This window comes from Octopus bimaculoides, chromosome 30 (genome assembly GCF_046866305.1).
Source record: "Octopus bimaculoides isolate indiv1 chromosome 30, ASM4686630v1, whole genome shotgun sequence".
Lineage (NCBI taxonomy): Eukaryota > Metazoa > Mollusca > Cephalopoda > Octopoda > Octopodidae > Octopus > Octopus bimaculoides.
Genome location: NC_142957.1, coordinates 6,332,887 through 6,346,828, shown reverse-complemented (window position 1 = coordinate 6,346,828; position 13,942 = coordinate 6,332,887). Strand labels below are relative to the sequence as shown.

At 35.2% G+C, this 13,942-nt stretch overlaps 1 protein-coding gene across 2 annotated transcripts in view; it reads right to left on the bottom strand.

The window, feature by feature from the left end:
* LOC106883354 (receptor-type tyrosine-protein phosphatase C) overlaps positions 1-13,942 on the bottom strand; it is a 59,613-nt gene that overhangs the window by 8,462 nt on the left and 37,209 nt on the right. For both annotated transcript variants that reach the window (XM_089346231.1, XM_089346230.1), the window contains exons 16-23: positions 12,058-12,155; positions 11,313-11,435; positions 8,510-8,664; positions 7,428-7,563; positions 5,848-5,997; positions 5,590-5,641; positions 3,476-3,519; positions 2,489-2,614 (exon numbers count right to left, since the gene is read on the bottom strand). In XM_089346231.1, coding sequence (XP_089202357.1) covers positions 2,489-2,614; positions 3,476-3,519; positions 5,590-5,641; positions 5,848-5,997; positions 7,428-7,563; positions 8,510-8,664; positions 11,313-11,435; positions 12,058-12,155 — 884 coding nt within the window. The remainder of the gene's footprint in view (positions 1-2,488; positions 2,615-3,475; positions 3,520-5,589; positions 5,642-5,847; positions 5,998-7,427; positions 7,564-8,509; positions 8,665-11,312; positions 11,436-12,057; positions 12,156-13,942) is intronic.

The following is a 13,942-nucleotide window of genomic DNA, read 5'->3' as shown; positions in this document are numbered from 1 at the left end:
CTAAAAGCACATCTATGACCCAGCCAGAGACCAACTGTCACTTTCACTATCAATAACTTAATAGAAAATGTTTTACAACAATCGCTTTCGTTTTTATAAACTTTTACATTTTCAACAACCAAAGCTTTATTTCCAGAAGATGTACATCTATGTACATGACAGCTATTGCTGACTTCAGAACGTCCACCAAAATAATATTATTACACGTTTCCCCTGCCGACTGTGCCTTGCATGAGAACAGTTAAGTTACTCTTGTTTCACTTATATAACTATCTAATTTCTTGGATCGTAATTGTACTGGATGGACACACCAATGCACCATGCGTTTATGGGCCTTCATCTAATCCTTAGGCTGTCAATACCGGTGGACTCGAAATTCTGGTAATATCTCCAAACGCTTGCTACCACTTACAACAGAACAAGAACACACACACACACACACACACACACACACACACACACACACACACACACACACATACGTGGAAATTATACCACACTTCATTCGTGTATGTTCTACACAGAGACATGTTGGCACTCCGTTGCTCACGACGTCGAGGGTTCCAGTCGATCCGATCAACGGAACAGCCTGCTCGTGAAATTAACGTGCAAGTGGCTGAGCACTCCACAGAAACGTGTACTCTTAACGTAGTTCTCGGGGATATTCAGCGTGACACAATGTGACAAGGCTGACCCTTTGAATTACAGGCACAACAGAAGGTAAGAGAAAGTTGTGGTGAAAGAGTACAGCAGGGTTCGCCACCATCCCCTGCCGGTAAGCCTCGTGGAGCTTTAGGTGTTTTCACTCAATAAACACTCACAACACCCGGTCGGGGAATCGAAACCGCGATCCTATGACCGCGAGTTCGCTGCCCTAACCACTGGGCCATTGATCCTCCACCACACAGAGACATGATATGTTCAATATCTAAATAATTAATTCCACACATATTTCTTCTGTGAGCAATAAATTTGAGAAGATTATTCAATGCTGACATAAGATCCTAGTCGCTTTCACCCATACAAATACACAATAAATTTACAGCATAATGGTTACAGAGCTGTTATTCTCCCTCTTTACTTATATGTAGTAACAACTGAATCTAATACACGCGATAGACATGGCATAATCTTATAATATCTAAAGTTGACTGCACATACAAATATAGTTAAACTGCATCACATGTTAAAATTTCATTTTAGAATCGGGACATACTTGAACTATTATTGTCTTTGTGCATATCTCCAATAAAATCAACGTATAGCTACTACCCACAAGCATCCTACATTGCATCCAATATAAAAGACGTTCAAATACACACTTCAACCAGATAAATTACAGATAACATATAACACGTCTCTGAATCTTCTGTTATACTACAGCATGTTCTGTTCTTCGGAATTAGTGTCCTCCATACCCTCTACATTTGTGCCCACAACATTTACTTGTATTTCTCCATTTCTTACCCAACGGCGTCTCATATACTAAACGGCCTCAACTCTTCGCCCAATTCGCTCACTTTTCGGAGTACATGCAAAGATCATTGGTTCTGTCCATTCTTCTATAACTAAATTATAAGAAAAATAATTTGTTTTTCTGACTTTGCAGGTGGTCTGGTTTCGTTGTTGATGTTGGCACTCTGTCGCTTACGACGTCGAGGGTTCCAGTTGATCCGATCAACGGAACAGCCTGCTCGTGAAATTAACGTGCAAGTGGCTGAGCACTCCACAGACACGTGTAGCCTTAACGTAGTTCTCGGGGATATTCAGCGTGACACAGTGTGACAAGGCTGACCCTTTGAATTACAGGCACAACAGAAACAGGAAGAAAGAGTGAGAGAAAGTTGTGGTGGAAGAGTACAGCAAGGTTCGCCACCATCCCCTACGGGGGCCTCGTGGAGCTTTCGGTGTTTTAGGCCTGGTTTTAAAGCGTTTATAAAAAACATGTGATACGCTCTACTGCACAGCAAAGTATTTGATGCTGTAATCTCCGTTTCTGAATGAATTTACCATCTTGGTAATTGTAAGGTGGAAGAATATAACAATTGCTACTATCATTCTCAATCTCTTGACTTTGTTTCCCCTAATTCTGTACACTCCTTCAACTGTGTAATCTAATACGATAAAGTGTGTGGCCTAATATTTTGGTTATTGAACTTTCGCTCCTAAGAGTGTTGCTTCGATTTAAGAACAGGGAGCATGCTGGGTCCAAGGTTAGGGTAATTTATTTCACATTAGTCTAGTCTACGCAACTGTAAATGAGTTACATCTGATGAAGGGTGGCTCCCTGTTGACTATTTACCCCCAAAACCTTCAAAATGCAAGACCTAAAAAGCATCTAATAGCCACAGTATCAGTATTCAAAATGTACAATATCTCAAGAAAGAAACTACTGGAATTATTACACTTTGGATATAATAAATTAGAAACAATGACATAGTCAGTGATAGCTTTAAATAATGTGAAATCAAAACATTTATAAACTTACCCGATTTGAATTAAAGAATGCTACGATATTCAGATAAGAGTTTTCGCTTACAAACCTCAGGAAATTCACAGTTTTACTTTCTACTGGTGTTTCCGTAACAAGGAATTCCTTTTCACATGAAGGACCCTATATATATACATAAAACGCAAACAAGAAGAACAATATAAAAATCAGAATCCAGGCAAAGAAAATTGAACACAATTATGGTCTCACGTAGTATTATGTTTCTTTTTAATTGCAACAAAGTGGATTCAGTAAGAGAGAAAGAGACATCTTCCTAGAATCTGAGTAGTAACACAAACAAACCGTCATCGACAGGCCAAGTAACAATAGCATAGGAGACATTTGGAAAGACCATAACTGATATGGCCACAACTTTAAAAAAAAAAACCCTACAGAATCAACCTGAACAAGCCAAAATTCCATCTTTGAAATTGTTTTACTCTCAGTATATAATGTTAAATAAAGAAATTTTATACATATGTTATGATAGTAATAATCAAAAATAGTTTGAATAAACGTGTGTGTGTGTGTGTGTGTGTGTGTGTGTGTGTGTGTGCGTGCGTGTGTTTGTGTTTGGAAATTAATGAAACATATCGAAACAAAAGAAGATTGAGATATTAAAGATTATTGGAAAATTTAAAGACGATGTCTTTAGATGTGAATAAGATAGGTTAATGAGAGAGATATTTGAGATGATTCTGGTAAACTCAGTAATTCTATAAGCGATAGGAATGAAGGAAACTCTAAATTTTGTTACTTATATTTATTTATTGTAGCCATGAACTATTTTCTTCAAGTAAACCAATATCTAAGGTAAAAATATTATTTTTTAAACGGTATGTTAAATCCGTTTTCATTTCATTTAACTATTTGCTAATTTACCGTCACACGAAAGAAAAAAAAAATTGATAGACGAAGAAGAAAGTTAAAATTAAGCGGGATAGAAGATGCGACAAAAAGAAAATGTCGAAGTAATTTACTTACATCAATGAAGACTCCGTTGATATTGAAATTCGCTAATTCTTCCTCTGCCAGTCACGAAAAAAAAAAAAAAAAAAAAAAAGCAAGACAATTATTTTCTGGAAAATTAACATAGAGTAGGATGAATACCCGTATTAGTGAATTCCATATACTACATTGTTAGAGTTATTACACATTATAAGAACCAATTTGAATCAGAAGAGAAAAATAAGCATGCTGAGCGTTACTTTACGTGTAATATGTTAAAATTCATTCAGTTATAAAATATATTCACTATGTATCAGGCTTTACTGAAAATGTCTTAGTTATGAGATTATTTGAAATCAAGTATAACTACAACATAATTCATCAATAACATAGAAAATATTTCTTTCATCTTGCTTGTATCAAGCCCAACGTAACACTGAACATATTTGACTTAACAAAAAGATGAATGCTGAATTTGAGCTCTGCAAATAGGAAGTGTAGGAATTATTTTAGTTTAATTGTATAAAATTGCTTCGTTTTTAAGAAGTTGCTATTTAGAAATTAGAGCCGTAATTGGTGGTTTGTGTATCAATTACATTGGTTTTACTTAAGCACTGTTTTTTTTTGTTACTTTACAATTTGGGAGCAATATCACTGAATACCTAATATTATGAAATAGAAAAGAATTGTAATGTTGGTTGTGCCATAACTCATTAGGTTGTGTATATAAATGACGACAAGCGTTTATTGTCTCTGTTATCAGGTAAAGGAATATACATATTAAACATAACCGTGATTTTATGTCAACCTCCCCAGCACGGCCCTACCCACAGAATTTCATGTCTTCAATTGTCAACTAACTTTCAATCACAAATCTTTAAACAACTAGTGTTTATGGTCGAAAATAAATTCTCAGAATGGGACACAGTAATACCAAATTTGAAACCAAGTAGTTTAAGAGGATCTGGAGTATTCTTCGAGGATTTTCGTTCTTGATACATTCAAATTCCGCCGAGGTCGACTTTGCCTGTCATCCTTTCGGGGTTGATAAATTAAGTACCAGTTGCGAACTGGGGTGAATCTAATCGACTGGCCCTTTCCCCCAAAATCTGGAGGTCTTGTGCCTGGAGTAGAAAAGATTTTATGTCCTGATGGAAATGTTTTGCCTGCCTGTCACTTGTGTCACCAAAATTGTAAAGGAATTTAGGAAGGTGACCGTGGAAATTGCGCAGCTTCGTACTCATATTTGCTCCCAACTTTTGAAAGTTTATTGTCGACTATTTCCACATAGTTGGCTGCCCAGAAAGTCATTTACAACTATTAAAAATAAATTCTATACTGTTGCGTTAAAGCAATTCATTGATCTTAGAAAGTTCCATCTTCCATCAGTTTTCTAGATTTATCTTTTCATTGCTCAGACCGAGAAATGCTCTACAAATACAGTGAAAGTATCATCTGCTTTTATCCAGAGATTTAACAAACTACTTCGTAATGCCAAGTTCGATACGGGGTAGGGATAGAATGATTTTTCCCAGTTGAATTACAGACTAATCAGCCATATTAAATGACCCTGGGACTAATGTTTTATGCGGCCATGCCTTGACCACCCAATGTATTTCTTTCGCTCTGCTGACTCACATATATAAATTTAGTATTATATTTTTCATGCAAACAATGCGTTTCTCTGAAAAATACATACAGACAGATTGACAGGGAGACATACGGACGGGTGGACAGACAGGTAAAGAGATAGATAGACAGATACACAGCCAGACAGAAAGACGTATAAATACACAGCTAGAGAGAGAGAAAGAAAGAAAGAAAGATAGCTGGATGGATGGATGGATGGATTGATGGAAGTTGCAGGAATTGGAAATATAACTGAAATTCCACAGCTTTACATTCAAGTAGAAAAGAACACTTTCAAATGTCTGTGTTAATTCCTATGAATTTATGTTGTGACTGATTTAGGTCTACCGAAACGGGGATTTCATGCTTCAAGAAAGTACAATAGTTCTAGTCGTATACCTGTGTCAGTGATCAACAGCAGGGGTTTTTTGAAAGTGATTAATTGGCAAATTTTAACGAAAAAGACGTCAATGAGTACTGCCATGCATTTACAAGTTATTTTGTTTATATTTATAACTTACCCTCTTTTAATGAAATTTTCATGTTATGCGGCTTGACTGGTTTTATCATCGCCTTGAAATTATATTTAAAAAATGGCTCCCTAGATTAATCATTACAAATGTTAGATCAATACAAACATACAAAAGGAAAATACTTCTATGAATGAAACATAAAATACGTGAGATAATGATGAAACTATGTTGAAACTTGCTACAAGTTGATTTTTCCATCAATAAGAATTGATCACTTCTTCAATCACAATTACATTTTTGTCTTACCTGAAACTGATGCTCTAAAATTGATACTCTTGTCGAATTATCTGTTTCCTTTAGTCTAGCGAATTCTTCTGAAATGTCACTGACATCGACGTCGTAATCTCCTGTGAAAATGTTCTCGACTAAAACATCATATATAAACTCCAGCTGTACCTGAAAACAGAGATGAATGAGTCTAAAATTGCATGAACGCAGTGTTGTCAGCAAGCGGTGAATTTTGATATAAAAATCATTCGAGTTTCACAGTCATTAGTTTGGTAAAGAGAGGAGAAAAACCTTCGTTTCATGTAAACCTTATTGGACTTGAAGAAGGAAATGACTGGGTGAGATTAATGCAATAACTAGTTTGAACTGTTATGAATCGTATTTAGATGTTGGAAAAACTGAGGTTCGAATAAGAATGCAAGAAGCCGTAAATTTGAAGCATTGGAACAATTTACATATCTGAAGAGAGAGGAGGTCTTAAAAGTAGTCAGGCATATGAATCTTTGTATCCTACATAACGTGAATATATTGTTAGAACGCCGTATTACTGTGGTATATGGCTTGAGAGATCCTCCCACATAGATGTACAGAGCTAAAAGCTCAGACATATCGTTATTAGTCGAGAATCATGTAGCATGTTAATTCAATGCATGGAATTCAGTGAATAATTCTGTAAATAGCTAAAGTTTCATACTAACAGGTAAAACCTCTACGTGCATTTTACCCACATGATTTATACAGTGCGTATAAGAAACACATGTGCCAGGAGTAGGAATTCACTATGAATTAAATATATTACTATAAATGAAAACAGTCGAACGATCTTTTAAGCTTCGTTATGGAATTAAGAAAGTCCATGTGGATTTCTTCTTGGTGGCGAGTGAAACTTTAGAGTCAATATAGTGACTCTAAAAAGGTAATTATGTGAATGTAAGAATACAAGATACTGCTAATAAAAGTATCAAATTAATGTGTGGATTCATGTGCATAAATAAATAGCTACGTGTGTGTGTGTGTGTGTGTGTGTGTGTGTGTGCGTGTGTGTGTGTGTGTGATTTCAAAAGATTGTTTTTCGTTTTCTAAACACATTTTTGCCTGAGATATTATTGCTTCATAATTATAAGGAATTTCATTGATTGTCTGCTTCAGTAATAGCCTCTGCATACCCTGAGTATGTTCTCACGGAACATTTAAATGTAATAAGAATAAAAACGTACAGATTTGACAAGCACCTAGTGCAGTTTCAGACAGCTTCCTATCATGATGGAGAGAGAGAGAGAGAGAGAGAGAAGAATCACTCCCAAAATCGGGCAGGTATTTTATTTATCGATTGAATAATTATAGGTGAAGCTGACCTCAGCCAAATTTGAAATCAGAGCGCAGACATAATCACGAATACTACAAAGCAATTTGCACGAAGTTTTAATGTTTCTGCCAATTCATCACCTTTCTAAAAATAGCTAAATCATAGAATATGGCATCAATAGCCATTGCCGTTTGGAGAAAAGGTGAAAGCAAATCAATATAAGAGAGAGTTCCTGAGAGTTACGAGCTATTCGACTAAGTATTTACTCTTATTTACGTTGTCATTTACTCACCCTTTTCTGAACCATATGCATCCTATCCTTGCGAAGCTTTTTGATACATGCCAGTACATCAACATCTTGATCACTCACCATTTCATTTAGAAGTATGTCAATGCAAATGTAAGCTCCTGTACGACCAACGCCATCACTGAAAGAGGAGCGAAGGGCAATAAAATGATTATGAGAACTTCCAACAATTTAAAAAATAACAAGATAAATACTTGGATTAGGCTCAGAGAACATAAATTATTTACAATTCTTATTCAGGAGTAGGAAAAGAAAGAGAATTGAGTAATATTAGAAATGAGATTCTAAATTTGACAGTAACGCGTCTGGCAGTATATTCTGTATCACCCACCAAAACAGTTTTAAATAAAATCTTTCTTTAGGGGTGAAAACAATCATTATTGAGGCGACAGATTCTGTTGATTTATGACAAAGTTAGTTAAAATTTCTTGACTTACTACATCACACATGCCTACATTACTAAGAACCTAGGATGTAAACCTCGGTAATTTTTCTCAGTCAATATCCTATTTTGCGATGCTTTCTTTTCTTTAAACCAACTCAATGTTTAGAATTGACTTTTTGTTGACGTGTGTTTTCTTTGATTAAACATAAGTTGACTCTAAAAACGTTTTGAATATCATTGTTACACAAAGAATAGAAAACGCAGTAAAAGTTCTACAGAAGCTCATTTGGTTCACTTTAGGCAAAATCTTTGTGGAATTTTACACCTAATGAATATAATTTTACTACAAAATGCACTATATAATAACAAAACACTTCAAAATTTAACATTTTATGTCATCAAAGCACACACCCACCCATCCACACACGCACACATACACACAAACATAAGTTTTATTTCTCGCTACTCAAGTGAGTCATAAAAAATATAAACAATGCTACATGAGTATATATACAGGCAGCTTCAAATTCATCTCTGATACTATCGATTCTCTTTCAGAAATAATGAAAAAAGAAACAACACATTATTATATAGAAAATATAAGTTTGCTTATTATTAATATAATTATATCTACATACATATATAAAATATAAGTCATGTTGATATAATTATAGTTACAAACCAGCAATGTACGACCAAAGGGTATGATAACTCTTCTCTGATTTTCAAAGCGTTTCTGAATTCTAAGACATATTCGGCGTGAGGTGGAATGTTATGATCTGGCCATTTTTTAAAGAAGAAGTGATTGATTATCCAACTTTCATCTTGATAAACTGTCTGTAAATAAAACATGAAAAGGTTTGAAATGAACGACATGGGAGAAAATAAATGAACCACATATAAAGCACTATAACACTGTGTGTGTAGTACTTATACATTTCTACAGTTTTCAACCGATTTTCAACAAATTTTAGACACACATTATTGATATTGACTTATAAAATCGTTTCATATACTTTGTAGCATATTATTGTTGCATAACGAAATACCGCGTACCTACAAGCCATTCATATTTATGTAACACCTTCTAGGACTGTATTTGATATGTAAAATTGGTATATTCAATAAGTCGCACCACTGTATTTAGTGGATATTGAAGCAATGTGTTTGTGGATCATTAAAGAGGTTAGGTGGGTGCAGATGAAAGCGCAACAACTCCCGAAATATGGCATTCCTCTTTTTACATCTTCGATCTCATAGTTTGTTCATATCTGGCGTCTCGGATACGAAACGTCGTTACAAAAATCAGGCTATAATTTCTATAGACTATCCGTAGAGATATCCTTAACAGGAGATTTATTCACTCCAATAAATCGTGGAATTTAAGTGGAGGATGATACTTAACAGTTGATTAGATTTTGTTCAATCAAATGTGGGTGGGTTCTATATAGGGCTTTCCTATAAGATGTTATCCACCCCTGATTGGAACTCTCCCGTATGACATGTACGCATGCTCAGTGACTTGCTTTAACAGTTGCAATCAGCTGAATGCACATTGCCAGTGACATTTGACATAATTACCCACACTCTGTGGTCAGGATTCTTTTCTTGGTTTGATGTCGGTTTCGAAGGGATTACCAGACACCGGACAATACAGTGAGAACAGCTTTCACTCACATCGTGGTATTCGATGCCGTGTACGTGTCTGTCGTGGTAAAATATGCCACTCCTTAACTGTTGCTTTGCTTTCATCCGTAGCACGAGGTAATTATGTCATTATCTGTGAAATTCGGCAACTTACAAAGATCTTTAGATCAGGCAATACTTCACCGAGAGGAGATATAAGCTTCTGCTTATTCCTGTCTGAAGTATCGTCCGATACTTCAGACTTATCGTCCGATGAATTTACTTTGTTGACATCCTTCATCGACAGAATTTTTATTCCTTTCAACCTTTCAGTCAAGTCCGCCTTTCTTCCAGTAACATACTGTCCATATAATCTTAAATATTTCTTTCACTCAGGCACAGTAAGTACTTCGATAGCTGAATCATCAAGCTGCTTTATATCCATGATAAGACGTAAAACAATAACAATGGCGTGGGTTAGCCTCCGGAAGTTTAATTATCTACATGGAGCGCCGCCTAGCCAAGGGAGATAACCTACTTATAGGAAAGCCCTATACATATATGTGCGTGTAGTGAATTAAAGGCAGCATTAATAACTGGCAGTGATTCACTTGAGCTCATATGTATAAACCATTCATTAATGAATATGCAGTGCCTCAATAAATATAGACTTCAGGTTTAACTTTGGAGTACATTTAAAAAAAAAAAAATGGTTTACCATTTGTTTGCAATATCTTGGCTCATTTCATGAACATTAAAAAATCGGAAAATTTTGAATTTGCAGTTTCTGCAAACTTCTAGATTTTTTTCTCTAGAATTGATTTTTGATGGATGGCAAGAGTTAAAGTCCAAAAATTATTGTCTCTGTTGTTTTTTTGTAAGTCTGTTGTAAGACTTTTGCTCGTTTATATATTTTGTCAAATACGTACGTGTGTTGTTATCTCTGAATAACATTGTTTTATTTGGATGTCTAAAAATAGTAGGGCACTCTGACTGGAATCTACTGTGAATTCCTGAATCAGTGAATGAAGTATGTTGAGTTTGTTGTTAAAATTTTTGAAGCTCTTCGTTTGATTTGTCCCAAAATGTAAAACGGTCATCCAGTTTCCATTTATCAATAACATTAAAAGAAACTGATGAAATGCCTGTACTTTTTTCTCGTAAGTAGCCTATTACCAGTTCGGTATACGAGTGTGTGGCTATTTTACCCAACACTGTTCCTTTTATATGTTTTTCCATCAAAGATGAAGACGTTCACTTTCAGTACTACCTACGTAGCTTCAGATGTGAAGTCAATTTTGAATCGCAAAGAATATTAGAAACAATAAAATAGTAGAAAATGAAAAAACAACGGCATTTCACTAATTTTAGACTACATTTTATTCTTTTTAATCCTTTATTTCAGTCAGTCATTATCCCAGTACTTGTTTATCAAAGCCTGGTAATTATTATATCGTTGTCTTTTGCCGAACCGCTAGGTTACGAGGGCGTAAACTCACCAGCACCGGTTATGAACCGGTGATGGGAGGACAAACACAAACACAAAGGAAAACATACATAGATGTAGATGTGGATATATATATATATATATATATATATATATATATATATATATATATATATACACACATGATGAGCTTCTTTCATTTTCTGTCTTCCAAATCCGCTTTCGGTCAGCCCGGGGCTCTAATAGAAAGCACTTATCCAAGGTGTCACGCAGTGGGACTGAACCCGGAAGAATGTGGTTGGGAAGCAAGCTTATTTTACTGAACGCTGATTTCAAAGTCAAAGTGCTTCTGTTTTAGACCTTTTAAGCAGTATTAGTTTTACATAACATGAAATATTATGGAGAGCCTTACCTTTGAAATAAAAAATCTTCGGTGTATATAGGTTGAATGACAGCTAGTGCCAATATGTTCAACTTGGATGGTACCGAATGTCTCAGTATTCTCTTCATCCGGCCAATACTGCATACATTCCGTCTGCCAAAAAATGCTGCTTTATTATTTTCATAATTAAACTGAAATGGGGAGTATGCTCATTCCATAATAAAACATTTTAAATTATTGAAAAGAAGCCGTTTCATTGATTTTTTTTTTTTAATAACTGTATTTCGTATGTGATGAAAATATGAGAATTGAAATTGGGAAAGTATTTGAGCGTGATGTGACGCGTGTGAAGAGTCAAATATAATCAAGTGATTATTAGTGTAGGAAACGTTGGTACCGAGAATCTCTATACTTCCATTTCGACTGAGAGTATGTGTAGTATGAACACATTATCAACAGAGTAATTTAGTAAAAATCTTCATACAATCCATTAAACATTTACGGTTTAACATACCCACAGAACAATAAATACATATATATTGTGCGTGTGTGTGTGTGTGTGTGTGTGTGTGTGTGTGTGTGTGTGTGTGTGTGTCCGTGTGTGTGTGTGCGCGCTCATGTATTTGTGTGTCTGTGCGTGCACAATACACACATACATACATACATATGTATAAAGGAAATTTCAGAAAGAATTTTTCTGTTGTAAATGTTCCCTGATAGATACGATATCAATTCAATAAAATTATTGTTAAAATCTCTATTTCTTAAAACGTACCTTTCCTGCGGCATTCATATCTTCCAGTAGAACAATAATATTACATTTTAATTGCCAAATCATCCTCCAAAAGTCTGTCACTGTACTTTGTGTAGCACCTATTCAAATAAAAGATGCATAAAATAACACTGAATCAGAAATATTTAAAGAAATTTTTATATCACTGTATTCTGTTCATATTTAAATTTCCTTGTTATTTGTACTAATCCTGTACGTTATATTTCCCGCAATCAATAAACTCTAAGTCAGGCTCATAGCATGAGAATTGCTTTTCAAAGGCTCAAACATTAGAAGTAATTGTCATTGAAAATTAGAGTTACTCTCTTATACAACAAATGGGCCAACAGCTGGGACAAAGGCACATACAAGAGTGGTGATGTGAAACATCTAAGAAAGATCACGGTGATTGCTCCAGTATGACCATAGATGCACACACACACACACACACACATACAATACACATATGGTACATTAAAATACACAACGAAGTTTAATGTAGTAGATTTCCAAATATAAATGAAAGAAGTGTATGATACATTATAATAAGTTCTTTGGTAGAGCCGATGCGTTCTGCAGAGAAGGTAAATATCGGGAAATATAAATCAGGTACGGATTTTCGGAAAATCATTAACGGAATATTCCTTTTTAGTTACACCTCTAATGACCATGGCATATATGGAAAAGAAATACAAAATGAATCCTGGGAAATACAATTTCATTTATTGAAGAGCCTGAAGAATTTCACAATAAAATTATTTTCTTTATCAATAATTACTATAATAGTACTCTTCTATTTTTCTCCGTCACAACATATCAATATGAAAGGACGGGGTGATGGCAAACTGGTAATGGGATGAGGGAAATTCTACGGTGAAAATAAAATCAAACAGCGTTTCAACTCTGCGAGTATATGTGTGTGTGTATGTGAATGTTTGTGTGTGTGTGTGTGTGTGTGTGTGTGTGTGTGTGTGTATGTGTGTGTGTGTGTGTGTGTGTGTGTGTGTGCAATGGAATTGTGATGGTGAGCATTTAACACTGAAAAGAAAAATGAAACAGCGTTTCAACTCAGTGTGGGTATATGCGTGTATGCTTGTGTGTGTTCAAGGGAAGTATGTGAAAGTTTATGCGTGTGAGCCAGCTTTCTTTCAGTAACAAACGATCATCGATGTAATATCTCAACAGACAACCACTAGATAACATTGAGAAGTGTATTAATTTGAACTACCATCCGTATTCTATCTGTTGTGTTATACATAATTATTACAATTTCATACATCTACACATATAGATATACAAACTCATTAGAGAAAATAATTATTGCCCGAGTGTATCAAGAATATAAAACGACTGCAGTTGAAAAGTATATTTAAATACACATTTAACAATTCACACATGTGCCGAATTTATTTGTATTAAGAAATTTATGTAATAAATTTTGAATAGGGAGTTTTTACAACATCAGCTATAAGTCACGGACTGCTTTTTGTGGCTTTAAGTCGTATGAATTTAGGTTGGTTTGAAAGGAAACGTCACTTCGAAAAAGTTGGTATTTACGTGCCAGCTCCCGTAATTGGTCACGGCCAGCTTTATGTGGCCTTAAGTTGTACAAGAAGGAAGGAAAACTTAAAAATTCTTTTGAAGGAAACAAGCAGTCAAGGCATGTTAGCTGCAGATAGAGTTTTCACACAAAAAATTGGTAATGAAAGAATTTTAAAACTAAAAGCATGGATTTGTATATTATTCATATAGGCGTAGGAGTGGCTGTGTGGTAAGTAGCTTGCTTAGCAACCACATGATTCCGGGTTCAGTCCCACTGCGTGGCACCTTGGGCAAGTGTCTTCTACTATAGCCTCGGGCCGGTCATAACCTTGTGAGTGGATTTGGT